The sequence below is a fragment of the Pan paniscus genome, chromosome 20, assembly GCF_029289425.2.
Source record: "Pan paniscus chromosome 20, NHGRI_mPanPan1-v2.0_pri, whole genome shotgun sequence".
In the NCBI taxonomy this organism is placed as follows: Eukaryota; Metazoa; Chordata; class Mammalia; order Primates; family Hominidae; genus Pan; species Pan paniscus.
In genome coordinates this window covers 5,753,608-5,781,574 of record NC_073269.2, presented here as the reverse complement: position 1 = coordinate 5,781,574, position 27,967 = coordinate 5,753,608, and the positions used below count along the sequence as shown (strand labels likewise).

The window sequence follows — 27,967 nt, the reverse complement described above, 5'->3', positions numbered from 1 at the left end:
TTTCTAATGCAAACGCACTTCTCTTTATTCAAACCAGGGTCAAACTGGTCAATGGGAAACGCCCTGAAGCCACGTGCCTGGGGAGAAAGGCTTCCTACTCGTTCGGTTCAGCGCCACGTGGGATCCACGCGGCTGGCTGTGCGCAATCCCCACAGTTCACCTCAGACGCTACCAAGCAGGTCGACAAAAGCAAGGAATTAAACAAAAAACAGAAATACACTCAGTAGATTTCTTCTTGAAGCTCCCAGAGTTTCTGGACCACCAAGTCCCAACCCCCAAAGCCAGGAGCGAGGGACTAACAGCGCACCCCTCCACCAGTGCCGACGGAAACCCTGTTTTAAATTAAAAAATAAGCCAGTATACATCGTAGAAAATTTCTCTTAAAAATCTCACAATTTGTAAATGTATATTTTTTCTTTAACATAAAAGTTTACAATATACTGTAAAACAAAAGGCTCAGGAAAATAATTTCCAAAAAAAGGAAGAAAAAGAAACCTGAAGTTTTGAATTAAAGCTGAAGACATTTTTTTTAAACCCTGTTGTTGAACCAGTGACTTTTTTTTTATTGTGCTGATGGGTTAGAGAAAGAAATATTTAAAAACCTCAGTCCAGACGACACCCACAGCCGCTCCAAAAGCCTCGCGCCCTCCCCCCGCCCCCCCCAAGGTTGAGTCGCTACTTTGCCGCCACGTTTGTGATTGTCACGAGTTCACAAGTTTGGAATCCTGGGTCTGGGCCGTGCAGACGTCGCGGCGCCGCGGGCTAGCGTCGGTAGGGGTGGAACCCTTGCACGTTGTGGTTCTGCCCTCGTCCAAAGCCGCTGCCACCGGCGGGGGGGCCCCCCGACCCTGGCACGGAGGGACCCCCATAGGAAGGAGGCTGCTGGCTGGGGTCCGAGAAGCCCTGTCCAAAGCCACTCAAGTCCTGCCCGTAACCTGCTGGGGGAGAGAGTCCTGTGAGCTTGGGGCGGTCCCCGGGCGGTTGGCACTGCCATCGAGCGAGGCCACCTGGACACAGCTCCGCCGAGCCTGCCTTGAGTCCACAGGCCCCACGGGGTGCGGGTGGGGCCCTTCTGAGGCCAGCACCTGGGCCAGGGAGAGGACCCCGGGCGTGTTCTCTCCCTCAAAAACATGTGAGCAGGGGCACACACAGAGAAAAGCGGCTTCCAGAGCCCTCCATGGCCCACGTAACCTCACCGCTTCCCTGTTCAATCCCGAAGACGTGGTTGGGGGTGGTGAGGGGAGGTAGAGAAGCCTCGGGGCTTGGAGACACACATGGCCCAAGGCACGGTGGACCAGGCTTCTAGAAAGCTGGCTCTCGGAGTTTCAGAAAACCCCTGACGGGCCCTTGCAGCGATACAGGGCCTGCCCCTCCATCGCAGACCAGACCCCACGTTGTCCTTCCTGTCAGGGCACGTCCATCGGTGGCACGTGTCAGGGAAGGGTTTCTGGGCCCAACCTGACTGCCCCAGTGACACCACTGGCTGAGGGGCCAGCACACCCTGCAGCCCGTCCGGCCCACACAGCCGACCTCAGGAGCGTGGACAGCGGTGTCTTTACAAGGACAGAGCTGCTCACGCCGCTCCCCACCCCGCTGCACACCTTGCAGGAAGCCCCTCCCACGACCTCTGGGTTCCCATTCCGGTGCACGTGGGCACAGGTGGGCGTGGGCTCTCTCTGGGGGATCCTGGGCCCGCTGAAGGCTTGTGGCCAATGTCTTGGCACCGGCAAGGGCCCCTTCCCAGAGGGCACCGCCAGCGTCCACCCCCGCCCGGGACGGCAGAGGAAGCCACGTCCACCTCCCGGTGCAGGCGGGTGGGAGGACCCTGGAGAAGGAGGCGGCACCTACCTAGGCCACATCACTGCTCAGCCTGACCATAAGACTGTAAACAAAGTGTGGGCCGCAGCCCGGCGGGGCTGGAGAATAGGAACCCAGGCCTGGCAAGAGACGAGACCAGGGTGACCAACCCAAGCAGCCGCCACCAAGAGCAGCGGCTGACACACGCCACGCCCCAACCGGGCGCCTCACACCCCCCTGCCAGTCTCAGACACGCCAGGGTTTGGTGGTGAGTGGGTCAAGAACCCACACATGCGGCAACCTCGGCCCAAGGCCTGGGCGTGGGGGCAGGGGAACCACAGCCATGCGAGGTGGGTGGGCCAAACACAGCTCCCACGCCCCGGCCTCCACCAGGCCGAAAGGAAGCGTGTTCACAGGCACCCCGGAAGCCCGTGGCCACCTGGAGACAGGTGCCCCATGTTCTCAAACCCTGCTTGTGAATGACCCCTGGTGCTGGAGGAGCTGACCGTGGTTGGAGCCCTGCCCACTGAGGCCACCGTGTTGGTCCTGAGCAAGGCTGCTGGGACTCCTGGCTCAGTGCAGGGCGAGAACTACTGACATGCAGACCTTGACCCATGCTGACCCCGCCCCCCACAAGCTCCTGCCCCGGAAGCACATGCGCTGCCTGCAGATCACGTCCAGGCAGACCCAAGCCACGACAGCCATCCAGTCCAGGGCGAAGCCCACGTCCAGGCCACGCCTACTACAGACCCAGCTTCTGCCCCAAGCGGGGTCTGGACCCAGCAGGAGGCTGATGACGCCAGAAACTGGAACCCACCAAGGGGCCAGTGCACCCGGGACCCACACCGAGGGCCTGAACCTCGAGACAATGATCACAGCTGCCTGGGACTCACTTCCCTCGACCCAGTCGCCACTCAGGTTCCCACACATGCAGGCCCTGCAGCACCTGCTGTACGACGAGTGCTCTGCTGCGACAAGACTCCCACGCTCCCTTCTGCTGGACCCGAGTTGCCACGAGATCTCTCCAACAACCCCCACACCCCCCTCTCCTCCCTCTCCCCTTTCCCACCAGGTAAAGGCTGGGGGGCGTCCAGCAGGGGAGGAAGCAGAAGAAGGCAGGCCGTGCCCAGGGTCCTGGGGCCAGCGGGGACGCAGCATGGCAGGAGACCACTTACCATACTGACCATAGGGGAAGTCTGGCTGAGCTGTCGGGGGCTTGCTCATGTCCGGGGCGGCCTGAGACGGAGGCGGTGGGAAAGCCAGAGGTGCTGCCCCGGGAGTGGCTGGTGGAGGAGGAACCCCCGGAGGGGCAAACTGATCTGGCGGTGGAGGTGGAGGCCCGTAGCCAAAACCTGCAGAGGTACAAGAGGGCAAGGCACAAGACACGTTGTGCAGCTGGGGGCAGACCAGCAGGAGACCCACGCCCAGCCCAGCAGGAGCTGCCCAGACGGGACTGCCACCCAAACCCACAGAACGCCCAGGCCTTGTGGACATCCACAGAATGGACCACAGAGCCACGGTCCCGGGCCGCTCCCCCCAGGAAACACACGCTCCTGGGAGCGTGGCGGGATGCTGAGCTGCAGCAGGGCCACCTCGTTCCTCACGGAGCAGCCGCCAGGTGGGCCTCAGACAAGAACTCAAGGAGCAAGTAACCTCACAGCAAAATTGCTGTTTCAGAAGGACAAAAACCTGCCACCATGCCCAGTCCCCATGTTTAGGAAGCTGCCAGCACAGGCAAGGGAGCATCCTGACGTGCTTGGAAGGGACTGTCATGCTGGAGGTGCTGCCGCCCTTGCCCTCTGTTGCTGGATATCAGGCAGGCCGAGGTTCCACCCAGCTCCCCTCCTGTCAGTCATCTGGCCCACAGGCCTCCGTGTGCAGAGCCTGATCCAGGCCAGAGGATGGAACTGCCTGCTCCTGTACCACGGCCACGTGGAGCCTCCAAACCCCCGAGACGGGACTAGCTCACACTGTGATATGCCCCAATTGTCAAACACCCCCAGGGCCCAGGGCCCGCAGGTGAAATCAGATCACGGTGCCGTTCCTGCTGGCTGCGTGCTGTGAGGTGCAATCCCTGGCTAGGCAGATAAGGGATGCAAGGCTCCCAGAAAGGACACCCCACGTATGGCCCATGTCCCTTCTTCTCTACTGGAGGGTGCCAAGACCTCACCCTGGGGGCCCCGTCTAAAATTCTGGATGCACTGAGGTCAGGAGTTCGAGACCAGCCTGACCAACATAGTGAAACCTGTTCTCTACTAAAAATACAAAATTAGCCGGGCGTGGTGGCAGACGCCTGTAATCCCAGCTACTCAGGACACTGAGGCAGGAGAATCGCTTGAACCCAGGAGGCAGAGGTTGTAGTGAGCCAAGATCGGGGCACTGCACTCAAGCCTGGGCAACAAAAGTGAAACTCCATCTCAAAAAAATAAATAAAATAGTTCGGACGCGGTGGCTCACGTCTCTAATCCCAGCACTTTGGGAGGCCGAGGCGGGCGAATCACGAGGTCAGGAGATCGAGACCATCCTGCCTAACACGGTGAAACCCTGTCTCTACTAAAAATACAAAAAAATTAGCCAGGTGTGGTGGCGGGCGCCTGTAGTCCCAGCTACTCAGGAGACTGAGGCAGGAGAATGGCGTGAACCCAGGAGGTGGAGCTTGCAGTGAGCCGAGATGGCGCCACTGCACTCTAGCCTGGGCGACAGAGTGAGACTCCATGTCAAAAAAAAACCATAAATAAATAAATAAAATAAAATAAAACCCTGGGTGTGTCGGCTGATCTTACACTCAGCTTTTTAATTACAAGTGACGTGTACAGGAAAATTAGTCAAGAATTAGAGCCTGTGAGGCTGGGCGCGGTCACTCACGCCTGTAATCCCAGCACTTTGGGAGGCCGAGGCAGGCGGATCACAAGGTCAGGAGATCGAGACCATCCTGGCTAACATGGTGAAACCCCGTCTCTACTAAAAATACAAAAAAATTAGCCGGGCGTGGTGGCGAGCGCCTGTAGTCCCAGCTACTCGGGAGACTGAGGCAGGAGAATGGTGTGAACCCAGGAGGCGGAGCTTGCAGTGAGCCGCGATTGCGCCACTGCGCTCCAGCCTGGGCTACAGAGTGAAACTCCATCTCAAAAAAAAAAAAAAAAAGAATTAGAGCTTGCGCACCCTTAAACAAATGCCCCCCTAATCCTGAAGTATGAGGCTAAGACACGAAGTACAGGCTCTGTCTCCTGAGGAGCCTGTGAGAACTGGTCGGGCCCAGACATTCCTGCTATGAGCTCTCCAACCCGCAGGAGCCCGGGCTGCCCTTTAGCCTAACCAGCGAGGCCACAGGCGACGGAGCCCATCTGCAGGTGAAGGGCCTGGTGGCAGGTGACCTGCTGACCAGCTGGCACCCCACCTGTGGCTGAGGCCGGACATGTGACACAAGACTCCCCATCACCCCGCCCACCACCTGGCATCTCCGGAGCAGGCGGGAGGCCCTCCCACAAGGCCCCCTAGACTTACTGAACTGTGGCGGGGCACCGTAGCCCTGAGGGAAGCCCTGGGGAGGGGGAAAGCCTCCGGGAGGGGTGGACACGATGTAGGAGGTGAATGGTGGGGGTGGCGGGGGGGCTCCTCTTCCTGCAGGGGGCGGTCCATAGCCACCTGAAACACACAGTACGGGGGTGATGGACAGAGAGCGCTGGACGACACAGCCTGGCCACAGTTAGACCCAGGCCTGCCAGGGGCCCTAGCAGGCCCCTCACCCTCTCTTCCTCTCCAGCACTCAGGACACGGGAACCAGGCTTTGCCGGCTGCCCCAGGACACCTGGCAAGTCAGCCTGCCATGTGGCTTCTGTCCCCGCCTTTGCTCTATAAACAAGGACTTACCAATCGCCTGTCCTGCCGGCACCCACATTCCTAGATAAGAGAACAGAAGAGGAGGTTGGCGCCGTGTCCACCCAGCTGTCCGACGCAGAGAAGGAGCCGCAGAGCATGGACGTCAAGGGCTGGGACCAACCCCGGAGTCTCCTGTGCTTAGAGCCTGTTCGTCCTGAGGGCAGAGCCCTCTGAACCCTGAGCAGAGAAGCACTCCTCACCCCTTGTAGAACAGGCCTTAAAGCCACTCTCCTCTGTGCCCTGCCAGGTGGCGGGCACTGTGTCTGCTGACTGGGGCACGGGTGACCTCCCGGCTCCACCTGAGGACCCCAGAGAAACCTGAGACCTCTAAGCCTCGAGAGGGCAGGGACAGTCCCCACAGCACCTCCGAGTTTCCAACAAGGGAGGCTCCAGAGAAAAAGGTTTTAGACGAGGTGCAGGGAAGCCACAGTCTCGGGACCCGGACGACGTACATCTGGAACCCTGACCCACAACTCGGGTCGGGCTGCGGCCAAGCCCAGGGGTTCCGTGGCTGCTGGAAGCTCCGAGGACGGCCCACAACGTGGGCCTAACCACAGAGGGCCCACGGCACTGCAGAGGGAACGGCAGGTGGCAAGGATCCAAAGCCTGCTGGGTCCTCAAGCCCCCCGGGGGCAGCACCCCGATTCTGAGCTCAGCTTGGCAATGCCAGCCCTCTCAGGGTTTCGTGCTCAGACCCGCCATGGCACACGGTCGCGAGGTGCAGACGCTCACTGCAGCTCTTCCCGGTGACAATGAGTCCCAGGCCCTTGACGGGCACCTGAGCCGTGGCCACCCCGCTACTGAGGAGGCTGTGGGTGCTGCCCGGGAGCTGGCTGTCAGCCGGCACCTCGCGGGGGCTCAAGGACACTGTGAACCGCGGCTCTGTGCATGCACAGCAGAGGTGGGGAGGCCGCAGTGACGGCACAGCCCAGGGCGCGCGGGCCAAGTCCGAGAAGGGGGACATTCCCGTGGGCGCCTCTGCGTCAGCCTTACCTTGCGGGCCATATCCTTGCTGCCACGTGGGCGGGGGCTGGCCTGCCCAGCCATTGGCAGCGTTGGGCACAACCCGGCTCCCCCACTGGCTGGCACCTGGCTGTCCCGGCGCTTGGCTCTTGCTGTCCCGAGGCTCAGCTCGTTTAACTTCCACCTAAACAAACCGAGCTCTGGTTTAGGGCGAGGCTGCGGGTCCCAGCACCCCCTTCCCTTTAGACACACCCTCGGGTAACTTACGACTACACTTAGCATCTTACAACTTAAGACTAAATACTTAACTATAAACCTTATTTAGGCCAGTAGCATTTTTTTCTTAAAAAATTCTTTTGTGTTGAATTTTTTTGTTTAAAAAATGTTTCTCAGGTACAACAGATGCAACCGTAAGACACACAGAGCCCGCCCGCTGCGGGGCAGCAGGACCGAGCCCAGAGCCCTCGGGGGTTTCGTGCGTGATGAAGGGTCTTTCACTCAAGTAAAATGGCAGCGTCCTCCTTCCTCTTGAAAACATGGGGACAAAAAGGGACCAGGATCTTCCCAGCAATCGGCATCCTCATCGCCCTCTGGACTGCTTGGAGCCCGCCCACCTGTGCTTTTAACTCATACCTGAGAAACACGGCTGGTGTTTTACTTAAGATTTTTTAATTTAAAATGTCTAATGGAAGATAAAGACTTACCTTCCCCAGGCTAACGCTTAAAGAATCTCAATTAACTCAAAACTAATGTCAGAGGGAATGGATGTGATAAGAGAATCTTACATTACATCTAACAAAAAAAGTAACAAACATGCAATAAAATGGACATTTGGATCAGTAAGCAATCTTCATACTGTGTTCGCTCAGCAGCCCGGGGCCCTTCCTCTCTAGACGTGTCAGGAGCCACAGTCTTCTCAGGAGGAGGGTGCGGGGCCGGGGACAATGGATGGAGCAGGCCTGACCTACTTATTCTAGGCGCAGTGGCTGACCTTCCTTTAATGCCTGCTTGAAAATATGGGCGGACTAACAACAGAAAGATCCCCCAATTCCGGGGCTGCCTCAGCATTTGAGAATCCTGAATTTGTCTTACTTTTCTGATAAATTGTAATGAGAATAAAGAGACAATGGATCCACCTGGAGTCAGCCTTGGGGTCTCAGTCTGGAGAGCTGCACATCCTGAGTTCAGAATCCCTCAGTTCTGCCTGTTAGAGAACAGACAGCAGCAGCCGCAGAGGCACAAAGCCCCCACCTGCCCAATGCCCCAAGGACCAGCCTATGATGGGAACAGGATCCGTTAGCTCAAGGCAATGTGACAGCAGGACCAAGGGACCCATTTCAAAGAACTCAAATGAGCGAGTCTTCACACACCCTCCTCAGGGGACTGCGGTTCCTGCTTACAAAGCAGAGCGGTCCTTGTACTTTTAAAAAAAAAAAAAAACAAAAAAAAATTCTTTCACCCTTTCCTACCCGAATGCAGCAATGCAGTCGCCTGGCATGGAGGGTTAACTACCACGCGGTACCAAACACTCCACAAACGGAAAACCCCCATGAGGGGCCGGCGGCGATGCCAAGTGCCGCTCCAGCCAACCAGTGAAGGCCGGCGCCGGGCAAGCTGGACTCCAACGACTGTCTGGCTTGGAAGGCGAGACCCACACTGAGGTCGCCCAGCTCAGGAGCTCGCGCAGAACAGTCATGGCTGGGGGGACCCAGGGGCTGCCCAGGGACGGCAGCAGGTGTGTGCACTGTACAGAGCTCTTTCTGCCCCATATATCAAGACCACGCTTTCCCCAAATTGTCAGTGTGGTAGTCGCTTAAAACACTGGGCGCAGACTCCTTGAAGCCCTGCTTGTACTGTCGTGCACCCATGCAGCCGGCAGGCTCATTTTAAACCACAAGCTGCATTCGATGTCAGAACAAGGATTGTGTCTCCTGTTTTAGTTGGGTTCAAATGGAATTAATGAAGTCTGCAACCCAATCTAAGCCACATGTATACAAAAATAACTACACATGCTACTGTTTTTAAAAAAGTTCTGCGATCGAGACCTCTGGCTGGGGTAGAGGGCAGGGGCAGGAGATAATGAGCGCGATGCTCCCTCCAGGACATTTTAATTGAAAAAACAACCATGGCCCTGTCAGAGGGGCTAAGCGTCTTCTTCCGTTAACGGGAGACGCTGCCGCACCAAGGAGGCCGGGTCAGAATCCCACTGGGCGTGTGAGGCGGCCTGGCAGAGCCAGCAGACCTCCTTGGTTTGAAAGGACCAAGACAGGAATCCTGCAAAAACCTGGACCCCTAAGCTTTTGCTAACTGCAAGAAATTCCACACTGTAGAATTTCTACCAGTTATTTATTTCAGAGTCCACTTCTCAAGAACCTCCAAGGGTCCAGGTAAAACAAGGATTTAGGGACCCCTTTCTGACACATGCCTTCCAAGGGCTGGCCTGGGGGTTGGGGGGGTGGCCTCCTGTCCCTCTCACCTCCGGGGGTAACACAGTATGAAGATGACACAACCAGAGGTCACTTGACTGCATGGTGGCTGAGTACTACCGAGAGCATGTGGCTGGTGCCGGAGTTCCACAGTAAGTGACCCAATTCAAACAACCAGTCCTTCATGATGTTTCCACTGTGCTTTCCATTTTAAGCGGAACCTCGGCTCTCAAAGGTCCCTTGCTGATCACATTACAGGTCAGTGTCAGACAATGGGGATTTGCAGACATCTGAAGGAGTGGTCGTGGAAACCAAGCCTGAGGCAACGCTGCGGTTTCACTGGAGCCAGCCCCAACACCGCCACAGCCTCCCAGCCCCAGCCCCCTACCCGCCCAGTCCCAGGTCACCCAGAGGGAGGGGCTCCAGGAGCAAAGCTGAGAGATGCCCACCCCGCAGGAAGGGTGCTGGGGAAGGATGGGACCCTCCTCACGTCTACAGACCCAGGCCCACCTCACGCAGCGAAGGTTCACAGGACGAACTCGCCCGACCCTTTCCGTGAAGGAATGTTCCTTTCCAGTGAAACCCCTAAGTTGCCTAAGACTTGGTTTGGTCTTAAGGTAAAATAAAACTACAACTACACACTTTTTTGCCCATGATGTCGTGAAAATGCATGTTGACAGCCTGGTCCACTGATTGTTCGTCCTCGAAAGTAATAAATCCAAAACCTAGCCAACGACGAAGAGTGAATCAAGGTAGCAGGGTGTTGTGACACAAAACAGGATGATGAACAGTATTAGGGACGGGCCGAGGGATCGACCTTGGGTTTCAGCTAAGCTGTGTGTGGGGCGCTGCGGGCCCCTGGGGCAGCTGCCTCCCTCCCCAGGAGCCACCACTCGACTGCACACGGAGTGGACAGACGGTGACGTCCGCACTCCTGGTGACGGCTCTGCTGACTGAGGCCTGAGTCAAGCCTCCGCCCCAGACACCCCGGGCTGGGGCTCCGTGTCACAGATTTGGAACAAGGAGCACATCTTAGAAAGCAGCAGCGGAGACAGGGGAACGGTGAGGGCCTCCATCGCTACTGGCAGACAAAGCGCCCCCCAGGGGAGGGTCAGAGGCCCGTGCTGGAATATTCTGGCTCTCACCTGCGGAGAGATTGCCAGTGAACCCTGCAGGCCGGGGGCCCGCGTGGAATGCGCCACCTTAGTCAGGGGTGTGCACCGTGGATGTGTGTCTGCTTCTCTGAAACCCAGGATTCTCCCCCTTGGCTTGCAATTTGCTTTGCAGCTAGTGCTGACAGCAGCCATATATCGTTCTAAAGCGTTAACAGATACAGTATCTATCATAGCTGGTGCCTCGCTAGGCTTACGCAACACCGTTGGGTAAGCCCAAGGAGTCCTAGAAGAGGTCATATCGTAGACATCTATGCATGTTCTATACAGGTAGAGAAACAATGCACAAAGATACAGGCCACAACGGGTTCCAGCAGGTCAGACTCTGCTGCCAGCAGCAAGAGCGAGATGCACCATGGGATCAAAACAGAAAATTTTAAAGGCAAAAAAAATTTAGCATTTCCCAAACACAAGAGTGGCAGTATAAACGAAGTTTAGTGGGTCTGGGGTGGGCGCGGCCCCCGGCTAACGGGGTGGGTCTCCTCCTCTAGGCGCAGGAGCACGCCGGGCTCTCCAGGCCTCCCCGGCTAGGTGGAGCGCGACACCGCAAAGCACACCGTCCTCCCGAGGCGGGGCCCAGGCGGCACCAGCCCCTCCCCAGATGGAAGTGCCCGGCAGACAGCTGCCCAAGACCTCACAGAACAAAGACGGACGTGGGAAGAGCTGAGACCAGGCTGAAGATGGGCTGCCCGCGCCAGAGGCACAGGGTGCGTGACAAGGCACCACACAGCAGGGGACAGCGCAGCACGGGCGTGAGGCGTGAACGAGTGCGGCAGAGAAGGGCCGTGGGGGGTGGGAACAGGCAACGGCCCCCGGAAGGAGCAGCCTACCGTGGGGCCTCTCAAGCTGAAGAGACAGGGGCCAGGGCTGCTGTAGCTGGGACCAGGCAGAAACAGGACAAGCAAAACTGGGGGCAGGGAAAGATGGAAACGGGGCAGAAAGGGCAGCTCAGACTGTGAGGGGACAAAGGTCACTGTGGTTCAGGAGCCTCCCACCGTCCTGAGCACACGTGTGCACCTGAGCGTGACTGTGCACGCAGTGTCTGCAACCAGACGGGGGGGAGGGGGGAGGAGGGGGAGGGGGAGAGGAGGAGGAGGGGGAGGGGGAAGAGGAGGAGGAAGAGGAGGAGGGACCAGGAGGGCAAGGCACACAGCGAGAGGAGCGCGGGATGGAGAAGACCTGAGGGGACTGAGAGGCGAACGAGGCAGCGGCTGGAGCGGGCGGGCCGAGGGTAGACGTGGGAGGGCCAAGCAGGGACCCGCACAGACACTGTGTGCCCGAGACACAGGCGGGGTCCCTGACAGGGACATGGCCATGACCTTCAGTCAGTGGAGAGGAAGAGTGAGGAGGTGGCGGGGAGGGGGACACAGACCCGTCTCAGAAGATGCAGAAAGGCCAAGGGAAGGGGACACGCTCTCTGGGAGGACCCGCTAAGCAGTGCCGCGGCGTCTCTCCGGCCCTCCACTCGCCTGACACCCAAGGGACACTTTCAAAGCCCAACAGCTAAGGACATGTGGCCACGTGCTGGCCCCGAAGTGCTCTGTACACCAGTGTGGACTCAGCGACACTCGCCACGTCCCGTCCACACGGGACAGGACAGGACGCGAGGAGAAGGGGCGCCAGCTCTGGGCAGCCGGAGGGGGACCGGGAGGATCTAGAAGCAACCCTCAGATTCCCGCGCGCTCAAGTTTCCCAAGATCAGAGGCAGTATTGGAACACAGCATCGGTGATGAAACAACGTATTTAGAAGTAGACATTTTCGCAAACTGCAGGAGTGTCTGAAACCACAGGGCTCGCCTGGTCCGGGCACAGTGCAAGAGGCGCTGGGTCCTGGGGGAGGCGCCCTGAGCGCTGTCTAGGAATGCGGCTGTCAAGAGGCGACATCACCACTGAGGAAGCGGGACAGAAACACCTGAAACTTCGTTTACACCCCACTGGAGCAAAGCCGCTCCCTCCTCTGACTGCGGGACTGGCCTGTACCTGTGTGATATAATTTAGCACCTGGAGAAGAGAAATCTAAAGAGATATCGTTAATCACACACAATTCACAGAGAGAAAAGGAAAAACAGCTTACTTAACATCACTGTACTTTACTATGAAACACTTAAGTACGTCACTAAGCATGTATGTCTAAATTAAGTTACGACTAAGACTTAACAGCGTAACCGACATGGAGGAGGAGCACTCCTGACCGTGGGGAGGGAGGTTCAAATGGCAAACTATGCTCCAGCATGGCGGGCATGCTGCGGCGCCACCTGGCGCTCGGGGCTGCCCCGACTGACCTGGGCCGCTGGTGCGGGGGCGGCACGGACGTGGCGGGCAGACCCAGGCTGCAGGTCTGCTCACGTGGCCGGCCAAAAGCAGCTGATGAACCAAAACCATGCGGGCGGGCGGGACAGACAGCAGCAGCCACGGAAAAGGGGCACAGAAACTGGGCGCCCATCGTCCCAGCTCCACAAACCAGCATGGATGGGTGTGCAAGAAGCTGAGGGAAAATGAGGGGAGGCCCTGAGGTGACTCCTCACCCCTCCTCCCACCTGCCCTGCTGACTTCAGAGAGGAGAGAAAACTGAAAAAAAAAAAAAAGAAAAGAAAAGGAAAAAAGAAAGAAAAAAAAAGCATGGGATGGATCACGGAAAATCCAAGCTCCACACCAAGCCAGCTGACCCAGCTGACGACACGAAATGAGACCGGCCACACTGGGAGGACTGGATGAGGGTGAAGGAAGGTCAAATGCAGAAGGACCACACTCTTCCGGACAGTGAAAAACAGAAGCCAGGCCGAGACTCATGACAAGTCGTAAAAACTTCAAAAGAACAAGCCAAAAAACAATGTGTGACGTCTGACCTCGGGAAGCACAGACAGGCTGAATGGGGTGCACATGAAGAGCCCACGTTTTAGTCATTTGTCTCCAAATCGTCCCTTCCTGAGGCTGTTTGCTACAGCCGCCACCTGTGTGTGCCTGGCGGGTGAGATAGTTTGCCATCTGAGGGAGGAGCAGGGAGAAGGCCGAGGTCAAACTAGATCTGCCCTTACCTCGGGGCCTCTGCTTCTCGGCATCATAGATCATGACTACCTCCGTGACCTGGAAGGAGAGAGTGGCGTCAGCACGGGCACCAGGGCCAGCGCCACGGGTGTTCTTCCGAGGGCACAGCCTGTTCCCATGAACCCAAACTCTCGCACAGGGTGCACCCTCCCTGAGCGGGGGAGGTGCACGGGCAACAGCTGCTCCGTGGGGCTGCTGTCTGAGAAAGGCTGGAGCCCCAACACTCCCAGGGCCAGACGCAGGCAGGGAGAAGCAGCTCCAGGACAGGCGTCTGGATACCCGCCTCCGGGCTGCCCATGGCCCCGCTCACGTGTGTGCTGACGGACATGAAGGGCCAACAACGCCAACCACGCATCCTAGCAGGGGACGTGGGAGCCAGGAGACCCCACAGAAGCCCTTCCCACCCAAACGCGGGAAGCAAAGGGCATGCTCGGCCCTCACTCGAAGTGGCAGGGCAGCCACACACAGCTCCTCTGCAGACCCTGCTCTTCCAGGCCCCGCTCAGGGCCTCTCATTCCTGGCCCAGGCCCGTGGCACCCTCAGGTACCACCTGATGAACGTGCACAGTACTCAGGCACGCAGGGCTGTCCTGCTGGCGGGGCTCGGAGTGTGACCTGCGGGGCACGGCGTGAGTCCCAGCAGAACCTTGGGGTGACCACACGCCCCTGCCTCGGGTGACTAGGAGGGCTCCCCGCCGGCCCCCTCTGGCTGTCCCAGCTCCCTCTGGCACTGGGCTCAACGGAGCTCGGGCATTCTCCCACCTGCCCAGTGGAAAGTCAGCTCTGTGGGGCTGGCTCGCCCAGGCCACACTGAACCCCGTTTCCGTGTAACTGCCCTTCTCTGACACTGGACCCCACGGTGTTCACAATGGAATCGGGCGGCCGCCCTGAAGGCTGTCAGGCTGGTTCACCGCCCAACCACCCTACTGGGACACAAAATGGCCATGAAGGCAAAGGCTGGGCTTTCCACCTTTCCGGAGGGCGCAGGCGTTGGGGAAATACGAGACAGCGAGCTCCCAGCCTGAAAGGCCCGTGCACCTGTGGCTCGGCCACTCCAGCCCCAAGAAGGCCCAGGCCTGAGCAGAAGCGGCTCTGTCCCCACAGTGCTGCCGGGTTGGGGAGAAACTCACCACTCCGAACTTCTTGAAGTATTCCCTGAGCTCTGTCTCACCACAATTGTGAGGAATTCCACCGACAAATATCTTATTTGATTTACTGTTATCGCTCCTGGGTCCTTTCTGCTGTTGAAGAAGGGAAGGATAGTTAGTTCACACGGGAACCCTCCAAACCCTCCCGCGAGCTGCGGAGGACATAAAGGCCAATCCGCGCTGGTTTTAAGAGTCAGCTGAAAGCCAGAGCAGAACACTCCACAAGCCCGCTAAGTCCAAAGACACTGGGCTCTGCTGAGACGCTTTCTCATTTTTCTAGAGAGACCCAAGGAGACAGGGATTGAGCGTTTCTGCAGAGCTGCATTTCAGCTAAACGGACCCACGACACAGTGCGTGCCTTGCCTCAGCTAAACCACTGCCACGTGGAAAAGTGCTCCAGTGTGAAGGCAGGGACTTTAGGACGGCAGGGGAAAGGCAGCAGCGACGACGAAATGAGCAGAGAGGAAGCTGGATTTCAGGCTGTACATCTCCAGCAGGTGACAATGATGACTACGGAAACCTCCAGCAGCTCAAGAGCTGCGTGAAACACTGGCCCAAACCACACAGCCCCTTCTGCCGGCCTCCCACTGGCAAGGGCGCCTGCTCCTGGGCACCACTTCCCGGGGCCTCGGCGCTCACTGGGTGGCCAGAGCCAGGAGTCTCTGGTCCAGCTCCCGGGCTGCCCTTAGGGCTGGGGCTGCTCTCCTCCTGCCCCCACCCACCAACCATCCTTTTTTTTTTTTTTTCCTATCCAAGGCTATCACATTTTAAGTTGTTCCAACTGCTTTGAATTAAGAGACTATAAACCTTTGAGGATGATTGCTTGCCGCCGTGACGGTCGGGATGGTTTCATGAGTGTGCGCGTGGGGTGAGTGCTCGCCGCCGTGACTGTAGGGATGGTTTCATGAGTGTGCGCGTGGGGTGAGTGCTCGCCGCCGTGACTGTAGGGATGGTTTCATGAGTGTGCGCGTGGGGTGAGTGCTCGCCGCCGTGACGGTCGGGATGGTTTCATGAGTGTGCGCGTGGGGTGAGTGCTCGCCGCCGTGACGGTCGGGATGGTTTCATGAGTGTGCGCGTGGGGTGAGTGCTCGCCGCCGTGACGGTCGGGATGGTTTCATGAGTGTGCGCGTGGGGTGAGTGCTCGCCGCCGTGACTGTAGGGATGGTTTCATGAGTGTGCGCGTGGGGTGAGTGCTCGCTGCCGTTGACGGTCGGGATGGTTTCATGAGTGTGCGCGTGGGGTGAGTGCTCGCTGCCGTGACGGTCGGGATGGTTTCATGAGTGTGCGCGTGGGGTGAGTGCTCGCTGCCGTGACGGTCGGGATGGTTTCATGAGTGTGCGCGTGGGGTGAGTGCTCGCTGCCGTGACGGTCGGGATGGTTTCATGAGTGTGTGCGTGGGGTGAGTGCTCGCTGCCGTGACGGTCGGGATGGTTTCATGAGTGTATGGGTCAGAATCATCAAGTGGTGCAGTTTACTACGTGCCCATTATATCTTAAGAAAAGCTAGAGAGACATTAATAACCAGATGGAATATGAACCTTGGATTCCAGTCTGAAAAAATCAGCTATGAGAGACACTTGTGAAACAATCCTGGAGCTGGGAACACAGCCTGGACACAGATGACACGGGATTCCCTGCAGCCGCTTCCAGCGTGCTGACGGTGGGTGCATGCGAGGGGTGGCCGTCATTTTAGGAGACGCACCCTCCGGTCCTTAGGAATGGTGTATGTGGACAGAGATGGATGTAAATACATATAGACCCCACCCTGCTGCCCACACTGTGGAGAGGCTGGCACCCGGTGCCTCAGCAGGCCTCCAGGTCTGCACTGTCCAGCACGTTCTATGGGGCTAAGAGCTTTTCCATCTGCACTGCCCCACCAGGCTCCTGGTGCCGGTGTGAGAACTGCAGGGCTGGAGGAAGGTGAGGTGTGGGTGGTGGTGAGACCCAAATGCCAAGGAGACCCCATGCCAGGACGGTGCCCTGTCGGCCAGGCAAGCACCAGGGCGCAGGTCAGAGAACCCAAGTTGCCACGTCAGGGGATCCCAAGTGGAGCAGTAAAGTGGCCAGCACGAGCTGACACAGCCCGGCCCAGCCCCGGCAGTGGAAGGATGGCCCACCTCTGAGGAGGGCCAGGCAGTGGGAGGGGGCAGGCCCGGCACAGAGGGCACAGAGGGAAGCTGACTGGCTCCTGATAATCAGTGGCATGAGCTGTCATTTTTTTTTTTTCCCTAAGACAGATTAGTAAGAATTTTCTTGGCTGTAAAACACTCACGGCACTGATAAATCTGGGTGATCCTCAGCTGCTCGAGTGCCAACCCAGAAGACCTGTGTCGCCCTCAATCTTAACGAGCGACAACAGCAGATTGAAGGCACGCATTTCCTTTCCACGTGGAGTGGAGAACACACAAGGAGGCCGCCCGGCCCAGCCCCTTACCCATCCTTCCTTCGGCCGTGTTCTCTCCGGCTGCATCCCCCGGGGTGTGCATGGCTTGGGGTCGATCTGCAGGAAATTTCAAATCAGCTGGTTGTGAATAAGAGGCTGTTTCTCTAGGAAAGAGGGTGTCAGCACAACAGCAGCCACGGCACAGCAGCCGGGCCCGCCCCGCCCCGCCGGCTCCATTCACCCTGTATCCTCCTGCAATATCCAGCCTCAGCACCAAGGCTTAATCCTTCCCAATCGACCCCACGTTCAAACATGCTCTAACGCAAACATCGGTCAGAGTCCAGGAAAAAAATGAAGCAGAGGAAGGACAGGGGAGACAGAGAGCGGGTGTGAGCTCCCGGAAGGGCACTTACGTTTCGGCCATCTAGCGTGTGCGGTCTGCTGGCCAGCACCGTCCCCACACAGTTTGGGTCTTTAAATTTGACAAACCCAAAGCCTCGAGACTGGTTGGTGGTTTTATCTTTCATGATAACACAATCTACGACTTCTCCATATTGGGAAAAGTAGCTGCGCAGAGTCTCTGCTCAGAAATCAGGAAGAAAACACAAACACACAGGGCCAGAGCATTAGGCACATGCCTGGCAGTGCTGCCGGCACGCACACTCCTCCAGTCCACCAGCCACGCACCGAGCGATGCTGCACTGGGGGTGGGGGGTGTACGGGAAGCGCTGGGGAATTCTGCCCAACACACACTTGAGGTCCTCACGTAAATCAGGGGCTGCCAGTGAGCACAGCAGTGGCCAGCAGTTACAACCTGACTTTGTAGGCGTCCAGGAAGGCAACGTTTAAGGCAAGGCAAACACGACAACTCTGAATGCTGGCAGTGGCCAAGGAGCGCCGACTTTGCTACACACTCTTTCCTCCTATTCTGAACTCAGTAACAGCCTGGCCAGCCCCCAGCCCTCTGCACTTCCAGACAACAGCTGTCTGCCTCCACAAGCCACCTCAGCCCGGAGCTAGGAACCTGCAGCCTGAGGTCTTCCCTGTAACTTGGGATGGAAATACCAAATTAACAGTCTCACAGCAAATACACACTTACTCTGTCCCCTGCCCAGAAATCAGAACAACGTCAAAAGGACTTTAAAACATCCAAGACAGTAGCAAGAGGCGGGCAGACACAACTTGAAGGCCGAGGTCCTAGAGCCCATCTGCAGTACCCACCTGACACCCCTTCCCCACCTACCTTGGGTCGTGCTCCAGTCAAGACCGCCCACGAAGAGCTTCCTGCGATTCAATGAGAAAACATTCAGGATCAAGACAGCGCTCGCCTTAGAAATGCCCCCATCCAAGCCAAGCTGAGGTCTTAATTCAAACCACAGAAGCAGTTGACGCGAACATCCTTGTGCACGTGACGGCATACAAAGCTCACAGCAATGGCGAGTCAGCCTCGCCCATGCTGTCTGCAGACATGAAAGATGATCCCAATCCTTGCCATGGGGAGAGGACCGTGCCACAGAGCCGCACGCCGACCTCATGCGCGGCGGGCGATGAGTTCCTGGGACAGGCCAGTGGTGACGGCACCACGCTCACCTGCACTGCTGCCAAGCGGGACACAGGCTCGCTTTCCTACAGCTTTTACGAGTATTTTATAATCAGGAAAAAGAATGTAGAAGTCTACATCTGAAATGATGCACAGCAAACTAGAAGCCTATGCCACACGGCCTCTGAATTACAGCCTGGGGCGGGGGTGGGGGGACACAGACAGAAGCCTCCCAATGAGCCTGCACTCACGAACGAACGAGAGGCCCACAGATGAAGTGAAGGCCCTGAAGCTCCAGTCTCAGCACTGGCCCCACTTACTTACCCCCGACAAACCCGCGCCACCCCCATTCTGGGGATGTCTCTTATTGGCAGATGAGAAGGGCCTGAAATTCAGTCTCAGCACTGGCACTTCCTGCCTGCCCCCACCAAAGACCCGCGCCACCCCCGTCCTGGGGCTGTCTCCTCCGGGCAGATGAGCTGGAGCTCTCCCAAGGCGTCCGCCATCGACCCTGCAGCGACGCCCAAGGGCCCACTCACCTTTCCACCTCACTGCCGCTCCAGGTGGCCCCAGGGCCTTGGCTGTGCCAACTCCCAATGGGGACTGTGCCAACTCCCAATGGGGACTGTGCCACCTTGAGTCAGCCATGGCACCCACTGGGCATGTCTGAGACACCACAAGGCTTACCCAGGCACGGGGCCTTAGATGTCATTCAAGCTTCCCCCAAGCCCAGGAGGCAGGGAAGAGGTGGTTCTATCGGCAACTCTCCCATCCTGCCTGCTTTCCCTGGGAAAGAGGACACGCATTCAGAAATGAAGTCCCCGAGCTGAATCTCAGCTGCGACTCAGTGCCAGCACCATCATCACCCTTGGTCTCCAGAGAGCAAAACACCGTGCAGGCCAAAGCTCCCACCTGAGCCGCAAGAATCCTGCCAGCCTCACTGAAAGCACCATTCCCACACGGGGCCCTGTATCCCTGACGGCCAACCACACCACCCTTGGCTTCGGCTTTCAGCAAAAACGTCGCTGGCAGGTTGAACACGTTACTGCCCCACCAGCAGCAGGAGCAACGTGCTCCTCCCTGCTCCTGCCAGCTCGCCAGGAAAGACCCCTGCAAGGTGGCTGGCACACTCATCACCTCTCATCAGCCACCACCTGGGGCCTGTACACTCAGCCCCCGCGAGTCAGCCCCTGGTGAAGTGTCTGCCACAGCCAACCGCCAGGAGCTTGTCCCTGTTCCTTCTTTTTTCCCTAAGAACGACTAATTTAAATTTAGTGTGTGAAAAACAAAGCATGTTCCCACCACAGGAAAGGCACCCACTGCCGTCTTCAAAACGTCAACAAGCAACCCCCCAGCCCCGTTCTTCGGTGGGGAGGGCTGAGGCGGGAAGAATTAGAGGCGGGGTGTGCCAGCCGCCCTGTGCTTCCTGACCCTTAGAGACGAGATCTGAAAAGGCAAATTTCAGGGAAAACCATGCTGATCATGCAACAGCAACAGGCTTAGGTTGAGGCCTCATTAACTTAAAATCCTACGTCTCCCACGCACCCTTCGCAATCAGGCCAGGGAGCGTTGAGGTCAGGCCTAGAGACCGTGGGAGGAGCGAGGCCTCCGCGTGCCTCAATCTCCATAGGCTGTACCCGCGCTGAGTCAGGGCCAGCCCCGCCCACATCCCTGCCAGCAGGGCCCGGCACCCAGCAGGAGCCAGCAGCAGCCCCCACCCCATGAAGGAAGGGCCCCCAAGCCTGGCTGGAACCGACCGGAAAAATGCTCATTTACACAATCCTTTGGAATTAAAGTTCAAGCAGTCTCAAAAACACACACACACACACACACACACACACACACACACACAAAACCCTGAAAACCAAACCAAATCCAAGTCACTTGAAGAAACAGCAGCCTGTAGTCAGCACTGCACCCACCCAACAGCCAGGTAACAGGCAGGTGTCCTCCAAGCAGCCCAGTACCCCCTCCACCCCCACCTCACTGGCAGAAGGAACTTGTCAGACCAGTCCAGTTTCGGTCTTCATTTAAATTTCAAAAATTGTGTATTAAGGGGGAAGGGCTAGAAACGCTCAGCTGAGAAACCTGAAACAGGGCCAGGGGGTTAGATAACCTGGTATCAGTACTGTCTTTCTCAGCTGGGCGCAGATCACGCCTATAATCACAGCATTATGGGAGGCCAGGAGTTCAAGACCAGCCTGGGCAACGTAACGAGACTCCAGGTGGTGGCAGGCACCTGTAGTCCCAGCTACTTGGGAGGCTGAGGCAGAAGGATCGTTTGAGTCGAGGTCGAGGCTGCAGTGAGCCGTGATTGTGTCACTGCACTCCAGCCGGGGTGACAGAGATCTCATCTCTTAAATAAAATTAAAAAAAAATAAAAAATACTCTTAAATAAAATTTAAAAAAATACTCTTAAATAAAATTTTAAAAAATAATAAATACTTTCTCAATTTTTTTTTGAAAAATTGTCTCGCTGTGTTGCCCAGGCTGCGGTGTAGTGGCGCGATCTCGGCTCACTGCAACCTCCGCCTCCCGGGTTCAAGTGATTCTCCTGCCTCAGCCTCCCGAGTAGCTGGGACTACAGTCGCCCGCCAGCTAATTTCTGTATTTTTAGTAGAGACGGGGTTTCACCATATTGGCCAGGATGGTCTCAATCTCTTGACCTCGTGATCCACCAGCCTCGGCCTCTCAAAGTGCTGGGATGACAGGCGTGAGTTGCTGCGCCCGGCCACTTTCTCAATTTTGATCACTGTGCTGTGTTCATGTGAGAGAATGTCATTGTTCTTGGAAAACAATAGATATCTCAGTGTCCACATAAAGGGGACTGCATCGGTCTCCAGCTACTCTCAAATATTTCAGTAGAAACACACACAGTGGGGACGGGTGCAGTGGCTCACGCCTGTAATCCCAGCACTTTGCAAGGCTGAGGTGGGCGGATCACCTGAGGTCAGGAGTTCGAGACCAGCCTGGCCACCATGGCAAAACCCCATCTCTACTAAAAATACAAAAATTAGCTGGGCTCGGTGGTGCGCACCTGTAATCCCAGCCACTCGGGAGGCTGAGCTCGAGGTGTACTGCTTGAACCCGGGGGGCGGAGGTTGCACTGAGCCAAGATCAAGCCACTGCACTCCAGCCTGGGCGACAGAGTGAGGGTCCATCTAAACACACACACACAGTTCACTGGGGGTGGGGCAAGAGGCACCACGTGCCAAAGGGTAAAATGTCAGCCAATGGTGAGTCTGGCAGGGCCAAGAGGATATGGGAATTTTTGTAATTTTCCTGTAAGTCAGAAGTTATATATACAATTATGGTATAAAAGACTTTCATTACTGAGAACAAGACAGAATTTCAGTTTCTTTTGAAACAAGTCTCAGTCCTTATGGAATCTGAGACAGCAACAGATAGCTTTCGTTTCACGTAGCTGTGTCTGGAGCTCCCCACCTCAGGTGACCCGCCCGCCTCGGCCTCCCAAAGTGCTGGGATAACAGGCGTGAGGCACCGCGCGCGGCCACACCGTGTGTTTCTGTTGAGATATTTGAGAGCAGCTTCTAACGCTGAAGCTCCCTGTGTCCGTGTGTCTTTCACGACCGCTCAGGAGCCACCGGCGAACACCTCCCTGGTCTACAGACAGAAGCCTCCAGGAAGTCCTGGAAGGCAGGGTCATCTCCTCAGTGGCAGGGACTGCCTCCAGGGCCCTGGCACAAAGTCCCTACTTCTGAATCTCAGGATGTTTTAATCAATAAAATAAGAAAGCTCCTGGCTGCCAACCTCACCAGGTCGCGAGTGAGAAGCCGGCACATCAGAAACATGCGGGGCCCTGGGCAGGCACCTCCCAGACACTGTCCATCAACTGCCCAGGCAGCAGAACCAACTCTCACACAAGTAAACGTCGGAGTCCAGGAAGCCGGGCGCGGGCAGAGGCCAAAAGGAGGAGCTGCTGGCTCTCGTGGGCTTGCTACGGGGCTGGCAGTCCGCTTGTCCTCAGCTCCAGGCTTGCTCAGCCTGCACCTTGGCTGGCGGCGTGTGGACCGAGGACGTTAACGGGGCAAGGCAACGCTGGCCTACGCAGATGAAGGGGTCGGCGAGCCATGTGGCTCCTGCACCCTGCCTCTGAGGGGCCCGCTGGGTGGGAGAGTCATTACCCAGCTGACGGCATCTCCGACACTGGAAGTCGTGGCTCCTACAGACCTCACACCCCACAAACCCAAAAGGGGTGTTCTCATTAGTGGGGGAGGCGTGGGATGAGCTCCACTTCTCCCCTTGCAACCTGGAGTCCAGCGTGCAGTCTGCCCATCAAAGGTCATGAGGAACATCTCCCAGGATCTGCAAGCCTGGCACCCAGGACCTGCAGCTCGACACCTGGCAGGTGCTCAATCCACGGTGGCCGGCACAGCCACCCTCTTCTGCCTGTTAAAGCAAAAGCGGTTTTGGATGGCAACCTCGCTTGCTGCGTGCCATTCGGGTGACTGTGCGGTATTTATGCGTAAAGTCCATCTGCAGAGGCTTCCTCTGGCCTAGGCTGACCACAAAGAGCCCTGACCTCCTGGCAGCACCAGAGTGGGCTTCAAAAACCGGCGGCCAGCCCGGCCATTCGGGGCCAGCAGCCTCAATGGGGGCAGTTGGCAGGCGACCTTTCCCTTCCTGCTGGGCCGGGGGACCAAGCCAGGAGGAGCCTGCCTCCCCACAGACCCCCCCCCGGCTCCGGGCTCCGCCAGTCACACTCAGCTCCGTGCACAATCTCAAGAGGCAGAAGTCCAGGCCCAGTGGCGGCTGATGTGTGGGGAACCCTTCTCTTCTTCCAGGGCATCAGGAAGAGCCTCTAGGGACTTTCCTGCCCCTAAGACCAGGTGGGAAACCAGGACCACTTCACCCACTGCCTCAGGCCAGTGAGCCCAGCCCGCCCCTCCATAGCCTGGACTCCCTCTCCCCAGCAGGGTCAGATGCCCCCCCTCCAGCCCACGCCTGCAGGGTGTGGGGTCCACAGAACACAGGAGCGGTCCGTGAACTGGAACGCGCTGCTGTGTGCTGAAGGAGCCCCTGAATGCCCACATCCTGGGTGCTAACTGTGGTCACCCTCATCCTCTCCCTGCCAGCCCCGCCCTCCCAGGCGGACCAGTGTTCTCCTTGGCAACGCCTGGAGCCAAGCTGGAAGCTCAGCCTATAAGCATCTGTCGAATGACTGGCCTCTGCCAAAAGCCCTGTCACAGCTCTCAGGGATTCTGACATCATGACATGGTGTCACGGGGACCAGGCCTGGATGGGAAAAGGCCTCAGTTCACAGAAGACAGCACAACCTCAGATTGACGGGTCGCACCATGAACATAGCCGCCTGACCAGGAGCGCCCTCTGTGCGGGGCGGGCAGTGGAGGAGTGTGGACTCCCAGCTCCGGCTCTTCCACCCCCTGGGGTGACCCCGGGCCCATCCCTCAACTCCTCTGTGCCTCAGTCTCTCTGGCAAAGCCAAGGGTTAGAGCCAAGGCTACAAGCACAGCTGGGCACGCTGCGCGCTGCTGCTAGCTCTGGGCCACTGGGGAGCTGCTGTGTGAAGGGCAAGCGCCAGGGTCCATGCTGCTGCCTTTCTAGACACCGGCCTGCTCCAGACCATCGGAGCCAAGGCGAGCCAGTCAGGAGCACATCCACCCTCAAGGCCCATTCACAGGAATCAAAGGAGCCGACACAGGACAAGCCATAAACCACAAGGAGCAGCTGCCCCCAGCGCAGGGGCAACCAGGCCAAAAGCACAGATGCTCCCAGACAGTGGCTCTCCCCCCAGCAGGACACTGGGTGATGTCTGGGGACATTTGTGGTTGTCACGACTGGGGGTACTCCTGACCCGGAGTGAATGGAGGCCAAAGATGCTGCCCAGCACCCTGCAGTGCCCACGGTGCCCCAGAGTGATCCAGGCCAGAGTGCTGACAGAGCCCAGGAGACCTGCCTCAGAATAACTCCAAATGCACCAAGAGAGCCCCAGAAAGGCCGGCACGGCCCCATGAGGTTCCCTATCACTCCCCACACTGCAACAGCCTCCCCCAGATCACGGCCCTCTCTGGCCTGACCAACAATCTTGCCAGGTGCCTTGTGCTCACTCTGCACAGGTACAAGCAGTCACGGCCTCTAGGGGCCCAGCCAGAAGCCCCACTCAGGATGTCTCCTTCCACAGCCACCCAATAAACCCAGAGACCTGCCATGGGCCTGGCTCTGAGCTGCATGGCCCCCGGCCACAGTCTTGGGTATCCTCCAAGCTGCCCAGAGGCGGCTTTCTCCTCTCTCCGCTGAGTCCTTCCTCCCTCTGTGACTTTCCTACAATATTTCCAGGTGTCCCTGTCTTACCATTCCCCAGTGTACCAGATAAAATCTTCCATAAACCTCTCTCCAGTTCCATGACCGTGTGCTGCCTTGGAAGCCAGCAGAACACAATGGCCTGGGCGCTCGAGGTGACCCCTCTGAGCCTCTGTCCTCTCCCCAGTAAGCCGGGCATGGGCCCTATCCCTGACACCTGGTCTACCACCCAGGCGCCTAGCACCCAGCGGCTACTCAACAGGATGTGGCGACCCCGGCCGCGCTGTCTCAGCTTCCCAAAATCCAAGTCAGAGGCGCTCAAGCCAGACTTTAAGATGACTTCACAAGGCCAGGGAGGGCACACTGGAGACTCAGGCCTTCCTGATCACGCGTGCTCTGAGCGCTCCAGGCCACCTGCTGGTGCCAACCCTCTAACCCTCCTGACAGGTCAGTGCCTGTCCCCCACCCTTCACAAGAGGACCAGGACAGGCCCCGCTCCCAAATGAGGACACTGTCCATCACATCCACCATGTAGGGTCCGCGTGCCAAACCCACCATGATCCAGAGAGGGACTCCCCACACCCCACCACACGTATGCGCTTCCTCCTGCATGCAGCCCCCCTCAAGCTGACTGGAAGTCGGTGTGTGTAAGGCATCCGTTATCACCAGCAGGCCTCAGCTGACCTTCATCCCCCATCAAGCTTTACGTGGACTTCTAAGCCAGCACAGGGACCCTTGAAACTTGGGACGACTTCTCAGACTCAAAAGCAGAGCTTCCCCCAAGGATGGCTCCCTAACCCACCTTCCAGGTGTGGATTCCCAGGGCAGCAGCTGGACGGCCACAAGTGTCCCAGAACAGGTGGCTCCCAAGCTCCAAGTCTCCTGAGGCGTTGACCCCGCACCCATGCATGCTCCAGGCCCAGCCCTCCAAGCGGGGTACGGCGGGATCTCCTGCCTCCTCCATGGCAGTGAACAGTGAGGGCTCTGCATCAGGAAGAGGGAGCTCCTCAGGCTGCCGAGCCCCCCCAGTGGGTAAGGGACACCGCAGACCCATGGCGTCCTGAGAGCCGCCATCTGCCGCAGAGAGGGCCTGCTTCCATCCAAGCTCAGCACCCTCCCGCATGGCACCCACTGCACCTGCAGGGGACTTGCCAGGAGGGTGCTTCGCAGGGTCACAAGCATTTCACCCACACAACAACTCCACACAGCAAGATCAGAGTATACCGTGGACTCCGCATAGAATGGAAGCCGGTCTCCCATGCGAGGGGCGGCTGTGGCAACACTTCTTGCCCAAGGAGTCTGACTTAGAAAGCAGTGGACACTCCTGGCAGCCGGGGAGGAGAGCAGGGTCCATGCACTCCAGTTCTCCTCCACGCAGCCCGTGGCGTCCGGTGGCCTGCGAGCCTATTTGTGCTGTGGGTGGGACCCCTCCAGACCCAGGCTGGGACCCCAGCTGCCCCACTTCCCAAGGGTGCCCATGCAGGGAGGGAACAGGAGCCCTCACCTCTCTCCAGCCTCCTCACAGCCACGGCTTGGGTGGAGCGGGCCCACGTTCACACGCGGCTTGAATGGACCAATCCAGGTACCCCATCTGGGAGCCCTTTCCCTGCCTCACCCCAAAGTCGATGGCTCCATCCCCCATGGCCAGTGGACTCCCTGCTCAGGCCCATCCCTGCAATGTCCCCCCCCACACAGGCACACGGACCCTGCCAAGTCAAAGTGCCTGGAGAGGACTCACAGCACGGGCTAGGCAGGGGCTAAGTGCTTTCATCCTGGTTCTCCAACGGAAGGTGCTCTTTTGTTTTGTCTGGGGAGGGGGAGAACCCACAAAAGGCATTTCCCATCCACAAGTGTGACCTGTAGCTGGTGGAGAGGCGCCTGCCAAGGCAACCCTCTAGCAGCAACCGCTCCCGCACTAGCCAAGCCCAGCGCTGAGAACACAGGGCGCTGCTCAAAGCTAAGGGCACCGAGAAATTTACACCAGAGCACTAGGAAACCCAACCCAGACTGTTTTGCCGGAAGAATGCAACTCTAAAACGACGTCGCTGCGGCAGGAGCCGCTCCTACCAAAGAATGGCGCCGAGCCCCGGGGCACAGCGAAATGAGGTTTCCCGGCCCCGCGGGGTCCGGAGCAGGTCAGGCTCCTATAGGAGGGGACGCCTCGGCTCAGCAAAGATCCGCGGGCCCGTCGCCGCCTCGGAAGCGCTGACTCTCCCTTCCGCAGCTCAAGCCCACCCCCGGCGGGGAGGCGCCGAGGCAACGTAAACACAGCAGGCCCCGGCTGACCCGAGCCCCCCGGGCCCTGGGTTTGCGAACCCCTCCCGACCTTACCACTTTGGGGGGGTGGGATGGGAGCGGGGAGCCCGGAGCCCCGAGTGGGGTAAGTTGGGCGGTGGCAGAACCGGAACCCTCGCCTCGGCTCGCCACGTGCGCCGCCCGCCAAGTTTGGGCGCGCGCTGGGGGCGCCCCGGACCACCCCCCACGCCACAGTTCGGGGTCCCCCTGGCCAGGAAGCCGGGAGGCGGCGGCGAGGGCGCCCTGGACTCCCCGCAGACTCCCTCAGGTTCTCATTCGGGGTCCCCCAGGCCAGGAAGCCCTACAGGCGGCAACGGGGGCGCTCCAGACCCCCCAAGTTCCCGTTCGGGGCCGCCACAGCCAAGAAGCGGCGGCGGAGGCCCCTGAACCCCTCTGGCTCCCATTCGGGGTCCCTCAGGACGCGCAGTCGGGAAGCGGCGGCACGGGCGCCCCAGGACACCCCCCCAGGTGGCCGTTCAGGGTTCCCCCGACCAGGAAGTCTGGAGGCGGCGGCGGGGCCCCCCGGACCCCTCAAGCTCTCCTTCAGGGTCCCCCAGGACGGGAAGCCGGGAAGCGGCGGCGGGGGCGCCAGGACCCCCCCCAGACCCCGGGCACCCGTCCAGGGCCCCCGGCGCGAAGCCGCGGCGAGTCCGGGTCCCGAGTCCGCCCCCGGCCGGCGTGACCTTGACGGGGCGGCCCCGGGGGGCGGCGTCTGAGGCCGGGCGGCGGGGAGCGGCGGGCCGGGCTCGGGGCGGAGACGCAGGCCCGCGCCGCTCGTCCTCACCCGATCTCGTCGGCGCCCGAGTTGTTCATGGCGGCGGTGGCGGCGACGCTCGGCGCTCCCGGGCCTCCTCGCTCGCTCCCGCCTCCGGAAGGTCACCCGCTCCGTCGCCCTCCCCACAACCGCGGCCCGGATCTGCGCAACGGCGGCGGCGGCGGCGGCGGCGGCAGCGGCGGCTGCCTCCTCCCCTCGGCGCCAACGGTCACCGCGCGTCCCCGCGCCGCCGCGCCGCCGCCCCTGCGCACGCCCGGGCGCGCT

At 58.8% G+C, this 27,967-nt stretch overlaps 1 protein-coding gene across 30 annotated transcripts; it reads right to left on the bottom strand.

Moving 5' to 3' along the window:
* Positions 1-27,967, bottom strand: DAZAP1 (DAZ associated protein 1). 30 transcript variants are annotated; one of them, XM_063599739.1, is made up of 13 exons: positions 25,858-27,592; positions 25,436-25,617; positions 18,055-18,095; positions 17,225-17,391; positions 16,863-16,928; positions 14,412-14,519; positions 13,273-13,321; positions 9,708-9,790; positions 6,670-6,823; positions 5,668-5,697; positions 5,302-5,442; positions 2,973-3,149; positions 1-935 (listed from the first exon to the last, which is right to left on the bottom strand). In XM_063599739.1, the coding sequence occupies exons 1-13, from the start codon at positions 25,891-25,893 to the stop codon at positions 763-765; spliced, it is 1,407 nt and encodes a 468-aa protein (XP_063455809.1). In that variant the 5' UTR covers positions 25,894-27,592; the 3' UTR covers positions 1-762. The 30 variants fall into 30 exon arrangements, with proteins under 30 accessions (XP_063455809.1, XP_063455808.1, XP_063455807.1 ...); XM_063599738.1 differs by having other exon boundaries at positions 1-938; positions 26,372-27,588; XM_063599737.1 differs by having other exon boundaries at positions 1-938; positions 14,412-14,522; positions 26,372-27,582.